Source organism: Doryrhamphus excisus, linkage group LG14 (genome assembly GCF_037039965.1).
Source record: "Doryrhamphus excisus strain RoL-2023G ecotype Guam linkage group LG14, RoL_Dexc_Guam_v1.1, whole genome shotgun sequence".
Classification (NCBI taxonomy): Eukaryota; Metazoa; Chordata; class Actinopteri; order Syngnathiformes; family Syngnathidae; genus Doryrhamphus; species Doryrhamphus excisus.
In genome coordinates this window covers 6,792,226-6,816,461 of record NC_136370.1, presented here as the reverse complement: position 1 = coordinate 6,816,461, position 24,236 = coordinate 6,792,226, and the positions used below count along the sequence as shown (strand labels likewise).

The 24,236-nt window shown below is 41.9% G+C and overlaps 1 protein-coding gene across 3 annotated transcripts in view; it reads right to left on the bottom strand.

The window, feature by feature from the left end:
- Positions 1-24,236, bottom strand: part of kcnk10b (potassium channel, subfamily K, member 10b) — a 29,280-nt gene that overhangs the window by 2,709 nt on the left and 2,335 nt on the right. Inside the window, exons 1-6 of one of the 3 annotated variants that reach the window (XM_058091406.2) lie at positions 21,456-21,603; positions 16,887-17,308; positions 4,388-4,505; positions 2,029-2,189; positions 1,746-1,938; positions 1,527-1,669 (exon numbers count right to left, since the gene is read on the bottom strand). In XM_058091406.2, the coding sequence (XP_057947389.2) occupies positions 1,527-1,669; positions 1,746-1,938; positions 2,029-2,189; positions 4,388-4,505; positions 16,887-17,308; position 21,456 (1,038 nt within the window). In that variant the 5' untranslated portion in view covers positions 21,457-21,603. Of the gene's footprint in view, positions 1-1,526; positions 1,670-1,745; positions 1,939-2,028; positions 2,190-4,387; positions 4,506-16,886; positions 17,309-20,966; positions 21,434-21,455; positions 21,604-24,236 lie in introns of those variants that run through there. The other 2 variants (XM_058091405.2, XM_078796371.1) reach the window with 2 other exon arrangements.

Here is a 24,236-nt window from a genome sequence, read left to right as displayed (position 1 = left end):
TGCCAACCACGTTGTGTGGCAAAGAGAGGAAGTGCTTCCAGAGCTGGGGGCAACTACGGAAGCCCGGGAGGAGCAGAAGTGAAAGGATAAAATAAACACACATACAAAGAAAGCAATGAAAATAGAGCAAACAACATAAGAAAAATAAATAACTCATTGAGATAAAATTCACACAATAACTAAATAATAATAAATTCACGCATTTAGAAAACAAATAATAAAGTGCATTTTTAACTCCGTTACACCAGGTCACATGGTTTGCCGTGACCAACAAAAAGCCTGCTACCTGCTACCATTGTCACTGGTCTGACAGTAATTCTGTCACGTTCCGGCTTGATTGCTTTACAGTTCGACCCCAGGATGCAGAGATGAGGACCCAATATCAGGTAAAAATGTATTTATCGGAGATGCAGCAGAACAACGCACTAGTATGTCCAAAAGAAAAAACAACAATGACCTAACAACAAAAGCAAGCGCGCACCTGAACTAAATAGACGTCACAGAAAATGGGAAACAGGTGTGGGGAGATAATGGAAAGCAACGGAAAACAGAACAGAGCAACACAGGAAGTAAATACAAAATAAGGGCATGAACTAGGAACTGAGGAAAACTAAGCTGTCACGAGGGGGTGAAGCCCAATCGTGACAAATTCTATACTGATGAGACAATAGCCGCTGTAGAAAGTGTGCTATCCAGAAAATCAATGCTCCCATGTGTGTCTAGTTATGTCTTATTTATGTCTACCATGTCATATTTTCTGTTATTATTTCTCTTATTTTGAACAATATGAGTGTATAGATGACTATAGGGTTGTTATTTCACAAAGCCAAAACAAACATGTCTGCCGTGTTACTTACCTGTCGTCGTGAGAGTGATATAGTTTAATGGTAATGGTAATGGTAATGGTAATGGTAATGGTAATGGTTTAATTTCATTTGAACATGCATCAGATTACAATTGAGTGCATCCCATAATCAGTTCACAGTTCCACATGTCCAAAAGGAGTAGGAAGAAGCAAAGCTTATTAAATCCTACCCCTCCATCTGGTACTTTTACAATCAGTAACTGTTACATTTGTTCACTTCCTGCTTTCCATAATACAGTTTAGGGTTTTTTTTTTATAATGCACCTCGTACCGAAGTACAAGGTGATATGAGCATCCAATGACATAATGTGTACCATAGTAAGTGTCAATATAGTGATATATATAGCACATCATGACTGGTTCAAGACTCTTCATCCTTGTATTTAGCAAACATCAACTGCTTGTATTGTTTCTTGAATTGGCTCATCGTTGTGCATTGTTTGAGGTCCTTACTCAATCCATTCCATAGTTTGATTCCACATACTGAAATGCTATGGCTAGCATAACGTAGTCCTAGCATAGAAGTGTTTCAAATGTACTTCTTCCCTGAGATCATATTTCCCCTCTCTTGTAGAAATAAAATATGTTTTGTTGTTTAGAAACAGTTCTACACATGAATACTGTGACAGGTGTGGTATAAAGAAGGGACGCAATCAAATACCTCTTCTTTGGTCTTTTTGGACAGCACTCGAAGCCAGTCCCCAATCATGCTGAGAACGGCTGCAAAGTAGGCCAAACCCACCAAAATCCAGAACCACACCAGTGGCTTGTACCACTTCATATACTCAATCCTGCGGTTTCCACCTGGAAGAAAAATGACAAAAAAAAACAGTGAAGATGTGATGACTGAGACGGCAGCGTCGGTATGTTGGATACACACCAGCCACATAGTCGCCTATTCCCACCGTGGTGAGCGTGATGACCACAAAGTAGATGGCCTCCAGCGTGGTCCAGCCCTCGATATGTTTAAAGATGACAGCCGGGACAGTGACGAAGACGATACAGCCGGCAAAGATGAAGAGGATGGTGGATGTCACCAGTATCTTTGTCTGGCTGATCTGTTTGTGTTTTTGCTGAGGAAGAAACGAGAGGAATTTGTAACTGTAATAAAAGCGTCACTCAAGCCGCCAGTGTGTTGATTTGCTTTTTGTTTGAATACTCACTCTGAAGATCTTCTCTGCTCTTAAGATACTTTTAACAAAGATGGTGCCGAGTTGGTCTCCGATCCCGGCCAGCAGGAAACCAAAGAGCGGGATGCCAAATATGGCGTAAAGGATGCAGAAGATCTTCCCGCCCTCAGTGCTGGGAGCAATGTTTCCATAACCTGTTCACACCAGGAAATCAGAAAAAAGTATAGTCACCTTTACTCTTGTATTACCCAATATAGCAAATATAATTAAAAACAGAAAATAAGACTAGTCTTACAGGTCTAGTGGTTAGCACGCAGACCTCACAGCTAGGAGACCAGGGTTCAATTCCAAACCCTGGAGTTTGCATGTTCTCCTCGTGCATGTGTGGGTTTTCTCCGAATACTCCGGTTTCCTCCCACATTCCAAAAACATGCTAGGTTAATTGGCCACTCCAAATTGTCCGAGTCCCGAGTTCAATTCCACCCTCGGCCATCTCTGTGTGGAGTTTGCATGTTCTCCCCGTGCATGCGTGGGTTTTCTTCCCACATTCCAAAAACATGCTAGGTTAATTGGCGACTCCAAATTGTCCATAGGTATGAATGTGAGTGTGAATGGTTGTTTGTCTATATGTGCCCTGTGATTGGTTGGCGACCAGTCCAGGGTGTACCCCGCCTCTCGCCCGAAGACAGCTGGGATAGGCTCCAGCACCCTCGTGAGGAAAAGCGGTAGAAAATGAATGAATGAATGAAGACATATCAGACATAATTGAGACAAAACATCAACTCACATGTTTTCCCCCATAAATGTAACATTACTGACATCTAGTGACCAGAGTTGTAGTTCATTGAAAAGGCATAATTTAGGCCAAGAATACGTAAAATTAACTTAAATGCATATTTTTGATGAATACTAGGATATGACAGTTGACTTGAATTGGCAATTTCTATTTATTTCTACAATCTTACACTCTTCTCTGCACTCTGTGTTTATGCTACCGGCCCCACCTTCACCCACCTGACAGAAGGTCTCATCAAAATCTGATCAAAATCGGCTGACACTGATCACATAGATCACAAGTGTCAATTTTTTTAATGTATTTATGATGAGTGCTATTGGCCAGGGGTGCCACATAAGGAGACAAGTTAGGCCGGTGCCAAGGGCCCCTGACTGCGAGGGGTCTCGCCAGGGTCTAGCCATATATTAATATTTTAATATATGACATTTTTCTTTTATATATAACCCAAAAAGCAGGATATTTCTATGTGCTTTCACACATATGTTGAGTACAAAATAGTAACAGGACAACACATCATGGCCGGAGAAGTGAATGTGAAGGTGTTTAACTTCTCACCCGTGTCCTTGCATTGAGGAATAACCTTACACACAGGCAATCAAACCTCTTGTCCAGCTCTGACACTACCTCCAAAAGACAGAAAAATAGCTGGCTTCACCAGCTATTCCGTATTATATGCTTAGTTTATACTTTTAAACTAAGTAAAGCTGATTAAATATTGGACTTTTTGTGCAAAACATGACATTTGTCTGGCAATAGCTTGTTTTTATGAAGCAAAATATCATATTTTAGTGGCAAAATATTACTTTTATTTATTTTAATTCATATTTAATTAATTAATTTAATTAATATTTACTTTTATTACTACAGCTCTGACACTACCTCCAAAAGACAGAAAAATAGCTGGCTTCACCTGCTATTCTGTATTATATACTTAGTTTATACTTTTAAACTAAGTAAAGCTGATTAAATATTGGACTTTTTGTGCAAAACATGACATTTGTCTGGCAATAGCTTGTTTTTATGAAGCAAATTATCATATTTTAGTGGCAAAATAATACTTATTTGTGTTTTTGTGGCAAAACTCGACATTTATGTTGTTAAAAATTGAACTCCGTGTGGAAATATGTGCGTGAAAACACTAATACTCTACACCAGCTTTTGCTGCAAGTTGTTTGTCTAACGCAGGGGTCACCAACCCGTCATCGCGAGCCACTAGTCCATCTTGGTCGCAAGAATATTATTTTAAAAATGCATTAGTGCCCTTCCCTCCAAGAGAGCGACTAACAAAGATAAATTAACTAACACAGTAAATTAAGAGCAATAAAAGGCTATAAAGGAGATGTAAAGGCGCTCTAAAAGGTATAAAACGTAGGGGGGCTATTAAGGCTATGATGATGTCATTATGCAACATCATCAATAGACGTACTTATGTAACAATTCCTTGGAGGAAATGGTCGCTGCTAAATAAGATCAGGGAGGTTAATTGAGTTGTCCTTAAGGACATTCATTGTTGACGGAGATATCAGCTAAACTTTTGTGATAACATTATGTTCAATACCAGGTTCATTGTCTTATTGTCTGGCTTATTTTACGTACCGATGGTTGTGATGACCGTTCCAGCAAAGAAGAAGGCACTGCCCAAGTCCCAATAACTGGAATTGTAGGACGTGTCTCCAATGGGACTCACGCCAGCACTCACGGCGTCAATGGAATGCTGGAAACACATAAAAAATGTATTGATTTGAATGTAAAGGTCGATAAACAAACTTAACTGCAGTTTATTGGAAGTAAGGCATTTATTTGTACAGATGTTTTGACTAATAGCTAGAATACATCATAATTTATCGCTCTCACTGCTAATACAGCCTTTGACAGGTACTTGTCAATCATCTAATGTGGAGCCATGAAATATTCAACAACGTACTAACGTCCGCGCTTGTGGTTGATTTGTGTGAACTTAGGTCTGGTTGCCTGTTTCCACGGCAACATACGCCTTGCCACTCAAGCTCAAATTAAATAATACTGAAATACTGCAATACTGTAGCAAAAGCTGCATTTTCAGACAAAATATTACAGTTCTGTGTGAAAATATTACCATTTTGTAGCACAATATTGTACAATATTACAATAATATAATATTATTTTGCATTATTATGGCAAAAAATTATTATATCTATTTATTACAAATTTAATATTATGCTTTTCTGTTGGAATTCTGTTGAAAACTGTATTTTATTTAAAATAAGTTGCATTGAATGGTAAAACATTACAATATTGTGCAAAAAAAGGATGTACTTTTCAGGGGAAGTGTTGCATTTTTGGACCAAAAAACCTAGCTTTGCATCGAAATATTCCAATTTAGTTGAAAACATTTCATTTTGTGGCACAATATTGGAATAGTGTGGCCAAATTGGGTATTATTAACACCAAATATATTTTGTTTGACAAAACATTTTCTTGGTGTATGCAATGCTGTATTTTTAAGATGAAATATAGCATTTCTTTGTTAAAGAAATGCAGTATTATTCTATTGCACAGACTATATCATTTAATTGAACGATATATAATGTTTGTTGCATGTCTTGCTACTAAATCTTGTGCCAATGTGATAACATTGAATGTACCACTCCCACACTCAGACAACCCCCACACATTATGTGCAAGCTGCTTTGAGAGATACTACATTATAAAATATGGATCTCCTCTTGTGACATACATTTCAAAGCAAAGAGTTAGCAATTCAATGCACAGTGCCGTACATGCCTACTTGTTATGCATATTATATATGCATGCCATGACCTCAAATCCATTTGTGTGACTACAATGAGCCAACAGCAGCAATGCTATTTTGTAGCTTAATTATATAATAAACCCCAAATAACCTATTTCTGGAGTGGAGCGAGAGCTATAAATAGCCTTGCAATGTATCTGAATACTTCATGAGGTGCTCTATTTATAGCCATCGTCTGTCCACCAGCCAAGATGTCAGAAAAAAAAATTCCTCCTCTATGCACGTGCACTTTGGAGGCACGAGGACTACCGAAGGACTTCTTGCTTTTGTTTTGCACACGCTGCAGCTCCACTTCGCACTCTTGTTGCCAAGCGATCACGACGTGCTGCTGGGGACTGTTGCGCTTGCCTATAATGCGGAGTATCAGAGTGTCTTTCTGGCAGCACAGTATGTCACGTTGGCACTGACCCAGCCAGCGCCGCGTGTCACCCTTCTACGACTCCCCGCCAAACACTTTCACTAATGTCTTTATCTTCGCCCTGGCCAGCTTGCAGCTAATTACTGGCTGACAACATTGCCTCCTTCACTGGGAAGCGTGAGCTAATGATAACACGCTCTATGATGATACATGATGAATACCATAGAGCAGACTTCGCTACCGTTGTTATTTTGTTTCGGTTCTCTACAGTATATGACAAGGAGTGCTCTGCTGTTTATGAGAAACTACACAAAGGTGATTCAAAGATCCTCTATGACAGCTCTGCTGTTTTTAAAAGCTGGTCAAAAATCCTCGATATGACAGGGTTTGTAAACATCTGAAAAAAGAAAAGTCAACAAGTCAAACTTCTCTGTGACAGGAGCGCTATGTTGTTTTTAAGCAAGTTCTGCAAAAACACTTGTCAAAGATCCTCTATATGACAGGAGAGTTCTGTTGTTTAGAAGCGCTGGTCAAAGATCCTCTTTATGACAGGAGTGCACTGCTGGTTTTATGCATCTTCTGCAAAATGCTAGTCAAAGATCCTCTATATGACAGGAGAGTTCTGCTGTTTAGAAGCGCTGGTCAAAGATCCTCTATGACAGGAGAGTTCTGTTGTTTTGAAGCGATGGTCAAAGATCCTCTGTAGAAGGAGAGTTCTGCTGTTTTGAAGTGCTGGTCAAAGATCCTCTATGACAAGAGAGTTCTGCTGTTTAGAAGCACTGGTCAAAGATCCTCTATGACAGGAGAGTTCTGCTGTTTTGAAGCGATTGTCAAAGATCCTCTATGACAGGAGAGTTCTGCTGTTTTGAAGTGCTGGTCAAAGATCCTCTATGACAAGAGAGTTCTGCTGTTTAGAAGCGCTGGTCAAAGATCCTCTATGACAAGAGAGTTCTGCTGTTTAGAAGCGCTGGTCAAAGATCCTCTATGACAGGAGAGTTCTGCTGTTTAGAAGCGATCGTCAAAGATCCTCTATAGAAAGGAGAGTTCTGCTGTTTTGAAGTGATGGTCAAAGATCCTCTATGGCAGGAGAGTTCTGCTGTTTAAAAGCGCTGGTCAAAGATCCTCTAGGACAGGAGAGTTTTGCTGTTTTGGAGCGCTGGTCAAAGATCCTCTATGACAGGAGAGTTCCGCTGTTTAGAAGCGCTGGTCAAAGATCCTCTATGAGTTCTGTTGTTTTGAAGCACTGGTCAAATATCCTCTATGGCAGGAGAGTTCTGCTGTTTTGAAATGCTGGTCAAAGATCCTCTATTTGATTAGAGTGTTACATAGTTTTTAAGTGCTGGTCAAAGATCCTCTTTATGACAGGAGTGCAGTGCTGGTTTTATGAATCTTCTGCAAAATGCTAGTCAAAGCGTCCTTATATGACAAGAACACTATGCAGTTGTTAAACATTTTCTGAAAAAATGCTAGTCAAAGATCCTCTATGTGATTGGAGTGCTTTGCTTTTAAACCATCTTCTACAAAAATGCCAGATCCACAGTAAGACACAACAATGTTGTGTTTTAAGGCTAGTCAAAGATCCTCTATGGCCGGAGAGTTCTGCTGTTTAGAAGCGCTGGTCAAAGATCTTCTATGACAGGAGAGTTCTGATGTTTAGAAGCGCTGGTCAAAGATCCTCTATGACAGGAGAGTTCTGCTGTTTAGAAGTGCTGGTCAAAGATCCTCTATGACAGGAGAGTTCTGCTGTTTAGAAGCGCTGGTCAAAGATCCTCTATTTGGTTAGAGTGTTCCATAGTTTTTAAGTGCTGGTCAAAGATCCTCTTTATGACAGGAGTGCACTGCTGGTTTTATGCATCTTCTGCAAAATGCTAGTCAAAGCGTCCTTATATGAACACTATGCAGTTGTTAAACATTTTCTGCAAAAATGCTAGTCAAAGATCCTCTAGTATGTGATTGGAGTGCTTTGCTTTTAAACCATCTTCTACAAAAATGCCAGATCCACAGTAAGACACAAAAACATTGCGTTTTAAGGTTAGTCAAAGATCCTCTTTATGGCAGGAGAGTTCTGCTGTTTTGAAGCACTGGTCAAAGATCCTCTATGGCAGGAGAGTTCTGCTGTTTAGAAGCGGTAGTCAAAGATCCTCTATGACAGGAGAGTTCTGCTGTTTAGAAGCGCTGGTCAAAGATCCTCTATGACAGGAGAGTTCTGCTGTTTTGAAGCGCTGGTCAAAGATCCTCTATGGCAGGAGAGTTCTGCTGTTTAAAAGCGCTGGTCAAAGTTCCTCTATGACAGGAGAGTTCTGCTGTTTTGGAGCGCTGGTCAAAGATCCTTTATGACAGGAGAGTTCCGCTCTTTAGAAGCGCTGGTCAAAGATCCTCTATGACAGGAGAGTTCTGTTGTTTTGAAGCGATGGTCAAAGATCCTCTGTAGAAGGAGAGTTCTGCTGTTTTGAAGCGCTGGTCAAATATCCTCTATGGCAGGAGAGTGGGACAAGGCATCCTCTATGGCAGGAGAGTTCTGCTGTTTTGAAGTGCTGGTCAAAGATCCTCTATTTGATTAGAGTGTTCCATAGTTTTTAAGTGCTGGTCAAAGATCCTCTATTTGATTAGAGTGTTCCATAGTTTTTAAGTGCTGGTCAAAGATCCTCTTTATGACAGGAGTTCACTGCTGTTTTTATGCATCTTCTGCAAAATGCTAGTCAAAGATCCTCTTTATGACAGTAGTTCACTGCTGTTTTTATGCATCTTCTGCAAAATGCTAGTCAAAGATCCTCTATATGACAGGAGTTCACTGCTGTCAAATGTGATTGGAGTGTTTTGCTTTTAAACCATCTTCTACAAAAATGCCAGATCCACAGTAAGACACAACAACATTGTGTTTTAAGGCTAGTCAAAGATCCTCTACATGACAAGTTTTTCCTGGTCTTCTTAGGAATACAAAAATGCAACCAGGTTTTGAAGTGTACTTGTCAGCTGGTCTGATGTCAGTTGTCATATAATCAATGCAATCAGTCCTCTCAATGATATACAGTAAAAACAATAATTTTTGCTATTTTTCATATGAAAACTGTGTACGTTTTCATATAACAAGGTTAGTTGAGGTGTGGTGATGTAATAGGGCTGATGGTGGCTTGTGTTAAATCAGGATAAAAGTGAAATAATTCTTGACTGCTGTCAACAATGACGCTGCTGCTTCCCATTGTGTCACAGCGTGAGTCAGTCTTAATGAACGCCGGAAAGGCTGCAACACATGGTGGGATCACAGCGTGTAGGTGGACACCGGATGGAGGGGAGCAAACATACAGACCGTCTCGTTAATGTGCTTGCATCCTCAATTTTTACACTTTTTCTGTCTTCTTTTTGGAATTCCCCCGCAAAACAGATAAGCATTCGTGAGTCACCACTGCAGTGCAGCACTGGGACAACACAACACATCCTTAATGGAAGATCAATGGAGCAGCAGTGTTGTCACTTCAGGACCAACGTCAAAACTGACATGACGCAACCCACCCAAATGATCAGCTTATAAGGTTTGGTTCCAAACGCATAATTTGGCATACCCGAAAAATTTAATAGAATCCAGTACCAGGGATCTATATGATTAATGACTGATTACTCTATTAATTGCAACAACAAGCTTCAGATTAATCGACTAAGAAAATGATCATGATTGCATTTTTCTGTACATTTATTGTTTTACTGATGTGACAAATTTATATTTTTGATGATTTAACATTATTTTAACAGAATATTTAAGCGGCCGGGCGGCACGGCGGTCTAGTGGTTAGCGCACAGACCTCACAGCTAGGAGACCAGGGTTCAATTCCACCCTCGGCCATCTCTGTGTGGAGTTTGCATGTTCTCCCCGTGCATGCATGGGTTTTCTCCGGGTACTCCGGTTTCCTCCCACATTCCAAAAACATGCTAGGTTAATTGGCCACTCCAAATTGTCTATAGGTATGAATGTGAGTGTGAATGGTTGTTTGTCTATATGTGCCCTGTGATTGGCTGGCGACCAGTCCAGGGTGTTCCCCCGCCTCACGCCCGAAGACAGCTGGGATAGGCTCCAGCACTCCCGCGACCCTCGTTAGGAAAAAGCCGTAGAAAATGAATGAATGAATGAATGAATTAATTAATTTAAGCGGCCACATGGTGTTTGTGCACTTATTTGCTCTGTCAGTTCAAACCCTCTATTTTTGAATAAATCAGAATTAATAAAAAAAATTAATCAATTATAAAAATAACCGTTAGTTGCAGTCCTTGACTAAACCACTGCTGGATGCTCTTTGGGCAACGCCGTTGTCGTTTTAATATTTGAGGATGCACTCCTACAAATGGCAAAAGTAAACAAACCCACTAACATGCTTTATGCCCTCAGTCTCCTCTTGGATAAAATGTCTGTTTATGATATCTCCTGTGTTGTTTTTAATAATGATGCATTTTATTTGTAAGCACCTTTCAAGGAACTTCCAAGGACAGTGGGGTGGTGTGGTGGATGGAGTAGGAGGAGCTGATGGAAATGTAGAGGATTTTCTATTCTATTCTGGATTGGATGGGCGGGCCAGCAAAGGGGCTACATGATTGGGGTGATGTGATGAAATTAAAAGAATCCTTGACCACTTGAAGCTGATGGAGGCATTTGTGGAGACCTACCAGAAGAGCGTTGCAATAATGAGACTATGAACTATGACTATGAACAAGAATAGAAGTAGTATGAGGGGGGTTTGGGCTGAGGGAGGGGCATAGGCAATTGGAAATACACAAAAACAAACACACTAAATCTCAGCTAACACCCTTTATGCCAAATTGAGCTTCCTGCAGTACCATGCAATCTTCCTCCTGTTCTCATATGTTCTCACATGTGTCTGAATAGGAATGACTTGTCTAACAGCTGCTTCTGCAGGAGGTATGTAGCAACTGGCCTGTGCGATGAATAATTGATTCCCTCTGGACCCCGCCAGCACACCACACTAAAGGTTCTTATTTCCGTCCTCCTCTTTAGGAGACGCTATCATTGATTTCTCCTACAAACTCACAGTAAAATCGCCTTTGTGTGGGAAGATAAGGAATGGATGTTTGTGTTAAAGGGAAGATAAGAGTAATATATTCAGCATTGCAGTGGTAAAGAACTATTCTCGTGGAAAGTGGAGCACTCCAAATTGAATGTGTTTGGTTCCCTCGCCGGGGTTATTCAAAGTTAACGAGGATGGGCGGACCCTAATTCTTGCATTATTAACGCATATGACAGTGGTACTTCCAAAGTAGAACATCCCAAAAGTCGTATGTTTTGGAGGTCAAACCTTCAGTTTTTGGAGTGAGTACAGTTTTTTCATAAAGAGGATGTTTGACTAGTGTTTTTGCTTTTACTCGCATTTATTCAGTAGGCCTTTAAAAATAGCAGTGCCCTCCTCTTGTGTTAGGGTCGGCACCGACCCGTTTTACATTTGAATGCATAAAAAGAATCACATAACATTTGTTTATTGCATCAAGGCTTTTTGACTTTGTCAGGAAACTCTATTTCAACAAAATAAAAACAAAAATATAATTTTTACTACATTTTAAAATTGTCTGGTTGAAATTATGACCACTGTATTGTTAGGGTCGGTTTCGACCCGGTTATAATAATATAGCAATATTTTGAGCCACAACTGAAATCATAAGTGTACAATTAGCCAACACAATGACAACCAGCTCCTCTTCTCATCATGTAAGCTTCAGGGGATTCTCATTCTGACCGCTTTTCCAGTATACCAGCAGAAAACATGTGAGGTGAATTCACTCATTTGACTGATGGCTGATTTCACTTTTACAATTTGGATCATGGAAAGAATGGCAAGAAGTACATTGAACCAAGATCTGGACCTGTTCTGCTTTTTCATTTCGCTTTATACTAAAGTTCTGTTGCTGAAAACAATCACTTTTTCTACCTTTTCTTGACATTAATATATATGGGTCAAAATTGACTCGAACACCATAGATGTTTCTTTAGTGATTAATACTAAAATGAGGAAATAAATAAAACTAATTGATTTAAGAGATATGTTCTATATCCCTCAGTAATAGCCAGGTAACAAAAGAATTCAATTTATTAATATGGTTCTCTTGAGGTTCATTTGACCATTTTTGGAAATTGAAATGGAGGGGTATAGTGACAAAAAAAGGCCTACATGCCCACACCAAAAGTATTAAAACCAACATTTTCATGGATGAGGAAGCCTAAGAAGGTAACCAAGACATGAGAAGCAAATTTGATGGTAACTTATTGTTTTTAGTGTATTTTATAGCTGATTTAATACATGGGTCAAAACCGACCCGGTAACATAAGAGATGATATCAGAAAGCTAACACAAGAGGAAGGTTAAGGAAACCTCAGAGCACCCCTAGCATATTGGGCATCTTCTGCTGGTGATTTTGTAGTCGATTCTTAAAAGAAGCAGCACATTCCTGTGATTTTGAGGATCTTTCAGTAGGTCCTTAAAAACATCAGCGCCTCTGTCATACAGAGGATCTTTGATTAGTGTTTTGGCAATATCCATCCATCCATTTTCTATACTGCTTATCCTCACTGTGGTCACGGGGGTATGCTGGAGCCTATCACATCTGACTTTATGTGAGAGACGGGGTACACCCTGGACTGGTCGCCAGCCAGTCACAGGGCACATAACCTAACGTTCATGTTTTCATAATGTGGGAAGAACATGCAAACTCCACACAGAGATGCCCAAGCGGAGATTTGAACCCAAGTCTTCCCGATCCCCTGACTGTGTGGCCTACATGCTAATCACTCTGCCCTATTTTGACATAATGTCCTTGAAAGCAGCAGTGCGCTCCTGCAGAGGATCTATGACTAGTGTTTTGGCAGTAGGTTCAAAAAAAGCAACAGAGCGTTCCTAGCATATAAAGGATTTTTGGCTAGTGTTTCTGCAATAGTTTCTGAAAAACAACAGTTTGTTCCTTTTGCAGTGCTCTTGTCGTCTATTGAATCTCTGACTAGGCCGGCAATATACAGTATATTTTTACCTCTTTGAAAATATGGCAACAATGGTATTTTTACTTTATTTTACCTTTGTGACACAGTGGCTAACTTATTTTTACACTTGTATGCCTGTTAGGATTGTTGAGCTGTTACTAAAAACATTACAATTTTATACATGTTTTTTTTATTAAAAATAACAAAATCATTGTTGGGCGGCACGGCGGTCGAGTGGTTAGCGCGCAGACCTCACAGCTAGGAGACCAGGGTTCAATTCCACCCTCGGCCATCTCTGTGTGGAGTTTGCATGTTCTCCCCGTGCATGCATGGGTTTTCTCCGGGTACTCCGGTTTCCTCCCACATTCCAAAAACATGCTAGGTTAATTAGCGACTCCAAATTGTCCATAGGTATGAATGTGAGTGTGAATGGTTGTTTGTCTACTATATGTGCCCTGTGATTGGCTGGCCACCAGTCCAGGGTGTACTCCGCCTCTTACCCAAAGACAGCTGGGATAGGCTCCAGCATCCCCCGCGACCCTCGTGAGGAAAAGCGGTAGAAAATGAATGAATGAAAATTATTGTTTTAGTTTGACCCTGGAACAGATACATTTTCCTCCTTTTTTTCCCTTATCTTATTAGCTGCTGTATCAAATTCCTGCTGTTCTGTTCCACAACATCCGCTCTCCAACGGTCCAAATGGCTTTCCAAATGTTGTCTACATTAAATTGACCACATTCCAACTGTTTTCTTTCATTAAGAATCAAATGTTCCTCTCAGTCGCCTCACGCCTCAATTAGTCCTGCTGTTGCTGCACGCCGTACTTCGCATAATGACTTGGTATGAGATTGGATGCTAAGAGACGCTGTGCGCTTCAATCGCCACTCTGTGTCACGGTTTTAGTTGCATTTTATGAGATATTTTCCAAATGATTCATTTTCACGGTTTTAACTTATGGCTTCCACGGCTGATATAAAACTATCATAAGGTCATAAAGTTCATTAAAAAATGGTTTGGATGGATGAGAAGGAACAGAATATACAGTGGGAAGTTACTTCAAAAATCAATTTGTGATTCCTGTAGCAACTGTAACCACATCAAGGAAGAAAGCCCCCCAAGACACCTTTTATCTTATATTATGTAATGTGTCACTGAGAATTACGGGTATCTCATTGGCTGAGAAGTTATTACCGTATTGAGGTTCCCGCTGACGGGGATGGCGGTGATTGTGACATTTTGCTGTCAAGCAGCCAGCACGGTGGGCGTACAGTACAGTATGTTTACTGCCCACCAAAAGCACTTCACAATGAAGTGAAACCATTATTCATTCACTCCTCAGTCACACACTGGTGGTGGTAAACTGCATCTGTATCCACAGCTGCCCTGGGGTAGTCTGAGGGAAACATGGCTGCCATTTTTTGCACCTTTCGCACCATTTATACACCAATACACCACTGCCGCCAATATGTTGATTCATTCATTCATTCATTTTCTACTGCTTATCCTCACGAGGGTCGCGGGGGTGCTGGAGCCTATCCCAGCAGTCTTCGGGCGTGGAAAAGGTACACCACTTCATGCTATTTTTTTTAAGCAGCTCTACATACCATGGATCTCAATGTATAAAAAAATAAACGCAATGTACAACAAGTCAACATTAGTAAACTGTCCATCAATGTCATCCATCTATCCATCTATCATCCATCCTCACTATGACTATCTTTGTTTACACTCTTATACACAGGCTACGGGATCTTTACAGGGAATGCCACCGCTTTAAGCACGAGCAAGCTACTGAGCTAACTAGTCCGTCTCTATTTAGTCTCACCTTAAGAAAGAGTTTGAAACTAAATTGGGAAAAAGGACATTGTAAGAAGCAAACAATTTACCACTTCCACACTGAATGAAATGACAACCTTTTTTCACTATGTCATGTCGAACTCTGCATCCATGGCTGCAAGATAAGGTAATGTCATGTAAGCTAATGTGTCATCAATGTAACATTACTGATGCCATATGACTTAATTCATTCATTCATTCATTCATTCATTTTCTACCGCTTTTTCCTCACGAGGGTCGCGGGGGTGCTGGAGCTTATCCCAGCTGTCTTCGGGCGAGAGGCGGGGTACACCCTGGACTGGTCGCCAGCCAATCACAGGGCACATATAGACAAACAACGGAATGTAAGAGGAAAACTGGAGAAAACCCAAACACACACAGGGAAAACATGCAAATTCCACACAGAGATGCCCAAGCTGGGAATCGAACCTGATTGGGAATTAGCTGTTTGGCCTGCGCCCTAACCACTTGGACCACTGTGCAGCCAAGATCATTCATTCATTCATTCATTTTCTACCTCTTTTTCCTCATGAGGGTTGCGAGGGGTGCTGGAGCCTATCCCAGCTGTCTTCGGGCGAGAGGCGGGGTACACCCTGAACTGGTCGCCAGCCAATCACAGGGCACATATAGACAAACAACCATTCACACTCACATTCATACCGATGGACAATTTTTGGAATGTGTTTTCGGAATGTGGGAGGAAATCTGGCGAAAACCCACGCACACACAGGGAAAACATGCAAATTCCACACAGAGAGCCTAGATCATTAATGAATGAATTATTTTTTCCAGTTGTGATGTAGCAAGGGACAAGTGTTCCAATTATGATGCCTATCACTTTATCACATTTGCCACACGTCATCAAAAGCCACCGCCGTGCTCTGGCCACTGACCGGCCAATTTAGCAGCGCCCATCAGTCTAGCATATTTGATGCAAATCTGGTAGTAATTCAACAAAATCTTCGGATGATTTCGTACTAGAAATTGTAAACAAAAAAAGACACTTCAAAATCCAAAATGGAAGCCTTCAGGTGTCTTTTCAGGTATGGGTTCTTGAGACTTATTTTTTGACTCTGCTTGACTTGACTCTACTTGATCGACGCGCCTACAAGATTTCATGTTGCAAAACCAAACTGGCTTCTGGTGCTACAATGCCAACATTTGGCATTTAATATAATCCAGTACCAGGGCTCTATATGATTGATGACTGATTACTCTATTAATTGCAACAACAAGCTGCAGATTAATCGACTAAGAAAATGATCATGATTGCATTTTTCTGTACATTTATTGTTTTACTGATGTGACAGATTTCTATTTTTGATTATTTAACATTATGTTAACAGAATATTTAAGCGGCCACATGGTGTTTGTGCACTTATTTGCTCTGTCAGTTCAAACCCTCTATTTTTGAATAAATCAGGATTAATAAAAAAAATTAATCGGTTATAAAAATAACTGATGCAGCGTTAGTTGCAGTCCTAGACTAAACCACTGCTGGATGCTCTTTGGGCACCACCGTTGTCATTTTAATATTTGAGGATGCACTCCTACAAATGACAAAAGTAAACAAACCCACTAACATGCTTTATTAACATTTGGCACCACCTACCAGCCAGCATTTTTTCTCCTAGATTTCCACTCTTGCAAAATGTGAATGTGGTGCGTTTTTAGAAGATGGTCAACAAGTCAAGCTTTCCAGTTGCTGACAAAGTAATTATTTTATGCTTCAAATCACAATCTAAGCAGCCAAAACATTTATTTGAACACTGGCACGGTTCAAATAAATAATTAATGACCCAAAATAAACATCTTATCACAACTGTATATACTGTAGAGTCGAACATTAAAAATACATTTCTGCACTTCACATTGTCCGAAATTGAATGGATTCTTGTGCCACCTCGTTACTGAGGAAAAGAGTAATAAGTAAGCAGTCGAAACAACACCTTTCACTTTGCACTTTCACTGATGATATGTAATCTTGTACATAATGTAACTAAATGTTAAAGCCTTCATTATCTCTAAGGGCAATAAAGGAAGTAAGCACTGTAATTTTCCAGGGGACATGACCAACCAATGAAACCAAAATTAATCACCCAATTAACTATCATCTATAAAACTACTGTCATGAACTCACCTTGATGAGAGCCTCCAGCTCATCTGGTGTAACACATGGATGTCTAGCCAGGAAAGAAGCCTTCTCCATGGTGATGCTTGTCTTCTGGTCGCTCTCAAACGGTTGCTCCAGCGCCCTAAACGCCAGACCCCCGCATACCAGGTACAGGACCACCACGACAAACACAGCCAGAACGGTCTTCCACTTCATGACCGAGTGGAGCGCCGCCACCCCCGTCGAGCCGTCGCAGCTGGCATCCATGCTTGCCACCACGCTGGCCGAGCGGGAAGAGATGGAGAGACGAGGAAGTGCGCAGTGACCGTTGGCCTTGGGCTCGCAACCCATGGGGTTCTGCATGGTGGCCACGCTGGCCTGGACCAAGCTGGACTTCACCAGGCCAGGCTGGGCCTTCTTGGGAGGGACCAAGTTGGTCTGGACTGCCACTGGAAAAGATAGGAGAAAAACATCAATACATGCACTCTAGTTATTTGGACCTGTGGATCACTTCTTGATTATAGTACCTTTATTATTGTATTGTTGGGCAGTCAAAAATAACGAGCATACATGTAACACAATTTTTAAAGTCATAGAATCATGAGACAAAAAGTTTGTAGCACTATGTGAGAAATTCAAAGTCAATCCAACTTCATTCATTCATTCATTTTCTACCGCTTTTCCTCACGAGGGTCGCGGGGGTGCTGGAGCCTATCCCAGCTGTCTTCGGGCGAGAGGCGGGGTACACCCTGGACTGGTCGCCAGCCAATCACAGGGCACATATAGACAAACAACCATTCACACTCACATTCATACCTATGGACAATTTGGAGTGGCCAATTGACCTTAAGGAGTAAAAATTAAGCGTTAAACAACAGCGCCTCCATGTATAGGATTTGTCAGAGAGATAATAGCACAGGCAACACAGCACGGGTAAACGTTTTCACCCTTTTGTGTGCAGCCATTGTGAAATAAAAGCATTGGCACACATGACTGTAGATCTCTTTCTTTACTGTAGGTCTATCAATAAAAAAAAGTCACTGTTTTCCCACTTATACCTGAAGCAACCTTTAAAAAGTCCTGACATCTGCTTTGGACTGTGAACATTAAAGCCATTAGTCATGTGGAATGGAGCCTCAAAAGCCTACAGTATATCACTAATGTGGGCAACCCACAACGCCGCTTATATGCCATTAAGATGGATGCCCAAGGAAACAATGCATTATTATGTAAATATTTTATGAATCCATGTGCATCACATATAAATAAAAAAAAGCTCCTAAGGAAATAATATTGTAAGGCGTGGACACGTCACTTGAGTGATGCTGGTGTAAATTGTGTTGGTCTCGAACAGCAGTTTAAGGCCACTTCCTGTCATCGCTCATTGATTACATTTGTGATAGAAGCATGTGGCCAATGGCAAGCTCTTTTTCCAGCGCGGTGCCCTTGAAGTTGCACAGTTGCACAAGATACACTTAAAAGATGGAGGTTTCCAAAGTGTGGCTCAGGGGCCTTTTGTGACCTGCTGCTTGTTTTTTTATTGCCACGGAGTACATTCTAATAGTATAAGTTAACCAAGAAAAAAAAACACAAAACAGCACAACAACAGTTAAAATAGAAAAATCAGCAGTAATTTTCTAAAGTAAAAATAAAAATATTATGAGGGGAAAAAAGGTTGTAATCCAAAAAGAGAAAAAGTTGTAATGTTATGAGAAAAAGGTAATATTGTGAGAAGTAATAATGTCATAAATATTACACAAAATGAAAATATTAGGTTATTTTTATTATGAAAAAACAAAACAAAACAAAATAAAGTGAGGTGGAAAAGTTCTAATGTTACAAGAATAAAGTCAAAATATTATGGGTTGTCCATAGGTATGAATGTGAGTGTGAATGGTTGTTTGTCTATATGTGCCCTGTGATTGGCTGGCCACCAGTCCAGGATGTACCCCACCTCTCGCCCGAAGACAGCTGGGATAGGCTCCAGCACCCTCCGCGACCCTCGTGAGGAAAAAGCGGTAGAAAATGAATGAATGAATAAATGAATAATGTCATAATTACAAGAAGAATATTTAAAACAGGGGGCAGCAGAAAAAGTTGCAATTTTATGAGAGTAAACCTGGAATCAAAGGTAGTATCACACCTGTAACAGAGGCGGGAGGATGCCTGTGTATAAGGGTATTTCACAATACCGCGATGAGACACTCACTTCTGCTGCCTTGCTGTGTTAAAAGCAATTGCAGGCTCTCTGTGTGAAAGAGGCGATCATCATTTCTAAGGGTACACGAGTTACACTTGCTTAAAAGTGCAATACATCGCGATGACTGGGCGTCAGCTTTTACAAAGGAGTTTGACCCTGGAACAGATCAATTCAATAACCATTACTCCCTATGAGGAAAATGGTTTCATAATACAAAAACAAACAGACCAGGTTGTATTCCAGGTTCCGCTGTATGTTTATCGCCTAAATGATCCCACTTCTCAATAAACAAAGGTGCCTCAGACCTCAGTGGGCTCATCCCGATAGCCACCCACAAACAATAACACACTTGTTTGAGAGAGGCGTTCTTGTGTTTGATGTGGTCCGCTTGCTTGCCACAGTGGGATGAGTCAAGGACATCCAGGAAGCATCCCGTTCACTCCTCCAAGCAGTTATGAATCTTGTTATGTTCTGAATCAATTACAGCTAAGTGATTTCTTTTATCCCCTCCCTTCCCAAATTGCACCATTTAATGGAAGCTATTTATAGAACATGAGATAAACCGCAATGTTAACAATAAGAATGAAGCAGCAGAAAGAGACTGAGCCTCCATCAGTATGCTGGGAGGTATCTGTGATGTCATTAGGTCAGTTACTGTTAGCACTGACCTTAGCTGACTGGCTAGAGCATGAGAGCGCTAACGTGAACCGCTAACACAGGCCTGAGATTAGCTAGCTAGCTAGCTAGCGCATGAGATGGAATGTTTTCAGCACCACTTCCCTGCTAGCAATATCCATACACGTTGACTGGCTTGCGCATTAGATGGAATGACTTAGCTATTAAGAATGTTCATATGTTACTTAAAACTGTTAACAAATGTTTTATAGTCGCAACAGATTGACCCTGGAACGGATTAATTTAATTTCCGTGACTTCCCATAGGGAAAATAGTTTTGAGATGTGAAAAAAAAAAATCAGAATCTAAATAGATTAATTCCGTCATTTGGCCTTGTGTTAATGTTGGCATGACGTACATGCATCCATCCAGAATTCAAAGCACTGCCTACCTATTGATTTCACTAATTGAATAAAGCTTAAGTGGAAAGCAATGTTTTCATCTGATACTATCTCTGTAGGATGAAAGCTGATCCTCATAAGAGCATTTGATCCATTTGGGCTGCTGTTAGTGATGTACAAATATAAATTCTATTTCAGAAATATATACAATATATAGTATATATATATATATATATATATATATATATATATATATATATATATGTCGCGGGTCCAGGGCATGGATGGTTGCAGTTATATCCAATAATAGTAAACATGGGGCCATGTTTCGGTGTTTTTGCACGTTATTCCCTGAGGGACAAGGCAGGTTGTGGGCGTTTAACTCGCCAGCTGAGCCTCATCGTGCAGCCCTGGCAAATCTACACAATAAAGGGTACTATTTCCGGTCAAATTAAAATAATGTCGACAATAGTCGTATTAATAAGTCATATGTTAAAAATTTATTCAATATGAAAGGTGAAATGTTAATCACTTACGATGTAATTGGTCTAATGAGTGCAAATCTGCCATTTATTTCGAAAACAGTGGCTTTTTATGCTCTTATGTTGACAACAACTTCCGCTTTTTCATGGGTATTTATTTTAGCATGACTGTGCTTAAACACTCCACTCCGGCATCTCTCCTTTTTCACATTTTAGCACAATATACATGCAGAATACATAACTAAACAGCAACAATGTATTCGTATTTGGAAGCATTTTAAAAGAACTCCAAAACAAAATATGGAAAAAGTGAGATAAACAACAAAATATGGTATTAAATCGACGCTTTGTGTTTCAATATCCTCATAAACTAGAAGAGCTGCGATTCAAATAACACATAAATACTAACCTTGCTCTGGGTCCCAGTTAACTTGTTTTCTTGGGTTTTCTATTGGGAATTTCATCTTCGTTTGTGAAATCTAATCGCTGGTTTAAGAAAAATGCAGAAAAGCACCAAGAATCAATGGGCTAAAAAAATTATATCCAGCATGTTTTCAAGACATGTTTTAGGATGGAAGCTGCTAAAGGCAACACAAGAGAAAGAAATAGCCGCATTGCCTGCTCTGGTCTAGTGTCCCCTCCTTTTTCTTCTTCTGCACCTCGTCTGGACTCGATACTTGAGAGGTTTTTTTAATGGTTTAAATACAAAAAGCACACCCCGCACGCACACACATTAGGGGTGGGTCCACAGACACGCCCGATGGGTGCCAACTTTACGCACTGCCTTGATGAGAGAGAACAACAGAAAAGGATGCTCTGAACAATACGAGTCCGCTCCTTCCTACAGCTTCTACATCACCCATAGCTCCACAGACACGTCATCTCTTTAAATACTCACTCTTGTCCGTGTTCTCCTTGGAAATAGTAAATGTGGATTTATCCCCTCATCGTTCCATCGCAGAGTACCGTGAGCACATGGTACAGGTATAAGGAGGCAATCAGAGATGTACACGCCCAACCATTGGTGGGCTTGCAGCATTACATCATTCATATGTATGAGACGGTGTGTGTGTGTGTGTGTGTGTGTGTGTGTACGCCCGCGCGTCCGTGCGTGCATTATTGATGAACTTCTACCCCACAGGGTCATCCCTGCAGACACTAAAGTATAGCAAGATGGAGCTTCAGTTTGATGGAGGGAATATAAAGCACACTACAGTACTGTATAGCATAATGGGCTGATGTGCCAGGTAGGTAATGTGGATAGAATGGAGGAAAAGGAGTAGGAAGAAACAAAGCTTATTAAATCCTACCCCTCCATCTGGTACTTTTACCATCAGTAACTGTTACATTTGTTCTGTTCCTGCCTTTCTAATAAAATGTAATTTTTTAAATTATTTTGTATTTTTATTACTTTTTTGTCACGTACTGAAGTACCAGGTGATTTAATGGGCCAGCCTTAAAAAGCCAGCTTAAAGGGCCAGCCTTAAAGGGCCAGCCTTAAAGGGCCAGCCTGAAAGGGCCAGCCTTAAAGCGCCAGCCTTAAAGGGCCAGCCTTAAAGCTCCAGCCTTAAAGGGCCAGCCTTAAATCTCCAGCCTTAAAGGGCCAGCCTTAAAGGGCCAGCCTTAATGGGCCATCCTTAAAGGGCCAGCCTTGAAGCTCCAGCCTTAAAGGGCCAGCCTTAGAGGGCCAGCCTTAAAGGGCCAGCCTTAAATCTCCAGCCTTAAAGGGCCAGCCTTAAAGGGCCAGCCTTAATGGGCCATTCTTAAAGGGCCAGCCTTAAAGCTCCAGCCTTAAGGGCCAGCTTAAAGGGCCAAAATTAAAGGGCCATCCTTAGAGGGCCAGCCTTAAAGGGCCAGCCTTAAATCTCCAGCCTTAAAGGGCCGGCCTTAAAGGGCCAGCCTTAAAGGGCCATCGTTAAAGGGCCCTCCTTAAAGCTCCAGCCTTAAAGGGCCAGCCTTAAAGGACCATCCTTAAAGCTCCAGCCTTAAAGCTCCAGCTTTAAAGCTCCAGCCTTAAAGGGCCACCCTTAAAGGGCCAGCCTTAATGGGCCAGCCTTAAAAGGCCAGCCTTAAAGGGCCAGCCTGAAAGGGCCAGCCTGAAAGGGCCATCCTTAAAGCTCCAGCCTTAAAGGGCCAGCCTTAAAGGGCCAGCATTAAAGGGCCAGCCTTAAAGGGCCATCCTTAAAGGGCCAGCCCTAAAGGGCCAGCCTTAAAGGGCCAGCCTTAAAGGGCTCTCCTTAAAGCTCCAGCCTGAAAGGGCCAGCCTTAAAGCTCCAGCCTTAAAGGCCCAGCCTTAAAGCTCCAGCCTTAAAGCTCCAGCCTTAAAGCTCCAGCCTTAAAGGACGAGCCTTAAAGGGCCAGCCTTATATGGCCATCTTTAGAGGGCCAGCCTTAAAGGGCCAACTTTAAAAGGCCATCCTTAAAGGGCCAGCCTTGAAAGGCTCGCCTTAAAGAGCCAACTTTAAAAGGCCATCCTTAAAGGGCCAGCCTTGAAAGGCTCGCCTTAAAAAGCCAGCCTTAAAGCTCCAGCCTAAAAGCTCCAGCCTTAAAGGGCCAGCCTTAAAGCTCCAGCCTTAAAGGGCCAGCCTTAAAGGGCCAGCGTTAAAGGCCAGCCTTAAAGAGCCAGCCTTAAAGCTCCATCCTGAAAGGGCCATCCTTAAAGGGCCAGCCTTAAAGGCCCTGCCTTAAAGAGCCAGTCTTAAAGTTCCAGCCTGAAAGCTCCAGCCTCAAATGGCCAGCCTTAAAAGGCCAGCCTTAAAGGGCCAGCCTTAGAGGGCCAGCCTTAGAGGGCCAGCTTAAAGGGCCAGCCTTAGAGGGCCAGCTTAAAGGGCCAGCCTTAGAGGGCCAGACTTAAAGGGCCAGCCTTAAAGGGCCATCCTTAAAGGGCCATCCTTAAAGGGCCAGCCTTAAAGCTCCAGCCTTAAAGGGCCAGCCTTTAAGGGCCCTCCTTAGAGGGCCATCCTTAGAGGGCCATCCTTAGAGGGCCATCCTTAGAGGGCCAGCCTTAGAGGGCCAGCCTTAAAGGGCCTGCCTTAAAGGGCCAGCTTAAAGGGCCAGCCTTAAAGGGCCAGCCTTAGAGGGCCAGCCTTAGACGGCAAGCCTTAAAGGGCCAGCCTTAAAGGGCCAGCCTTAGAGGGCCAGCCTTAAAGGGCCAGCCTTAGAGGGCCAGCTTAAAGGGCCCCCTTAAAGGGCCAGCCTTAGAGGGCCAGCTTAAAGGGCCAGCCTTAAAGGGCCAGCCTTAAAGGGCCAGCCTTAGAGGGCCAGTCTTAGAGGCCCAGCCTTAGAGGGCCAGCGTGAGAGGGCCATCCTTAAAGGGCCAGCCTTAAAGGGCCAGTTTAAAGGGCCAGTCTTAAAGGGCCAGCCTGAGAGGGCCAGCCTTAGAGGGCCAGCCTTAAATGGCCAGCCTTAGAGGGTCAGCCTTAAAGGGCCAGCCTTAGAGGGCCAGCCTTAGAGGGCCAGCCATAGAGGGCCAGCCTTAGAGGGCAAGCCTTAGAGGGCCAGCCTTAGAGGGCCAGCCTTAAAGGGCCAGCCTTAAAGGGCCAGCCTTAGAGGGCCAGCCTTAAAGGGCCAGCCTTAAAGGGCCAGCCTTAAAGGGCCAGCTTAAAGGGCCAGCCTTTAAGGGCCAGCCTTCGAGGGCCAGCCTTCGAGGGCCAGCCTTAAAGGTCCAGCCTTAGCGGGC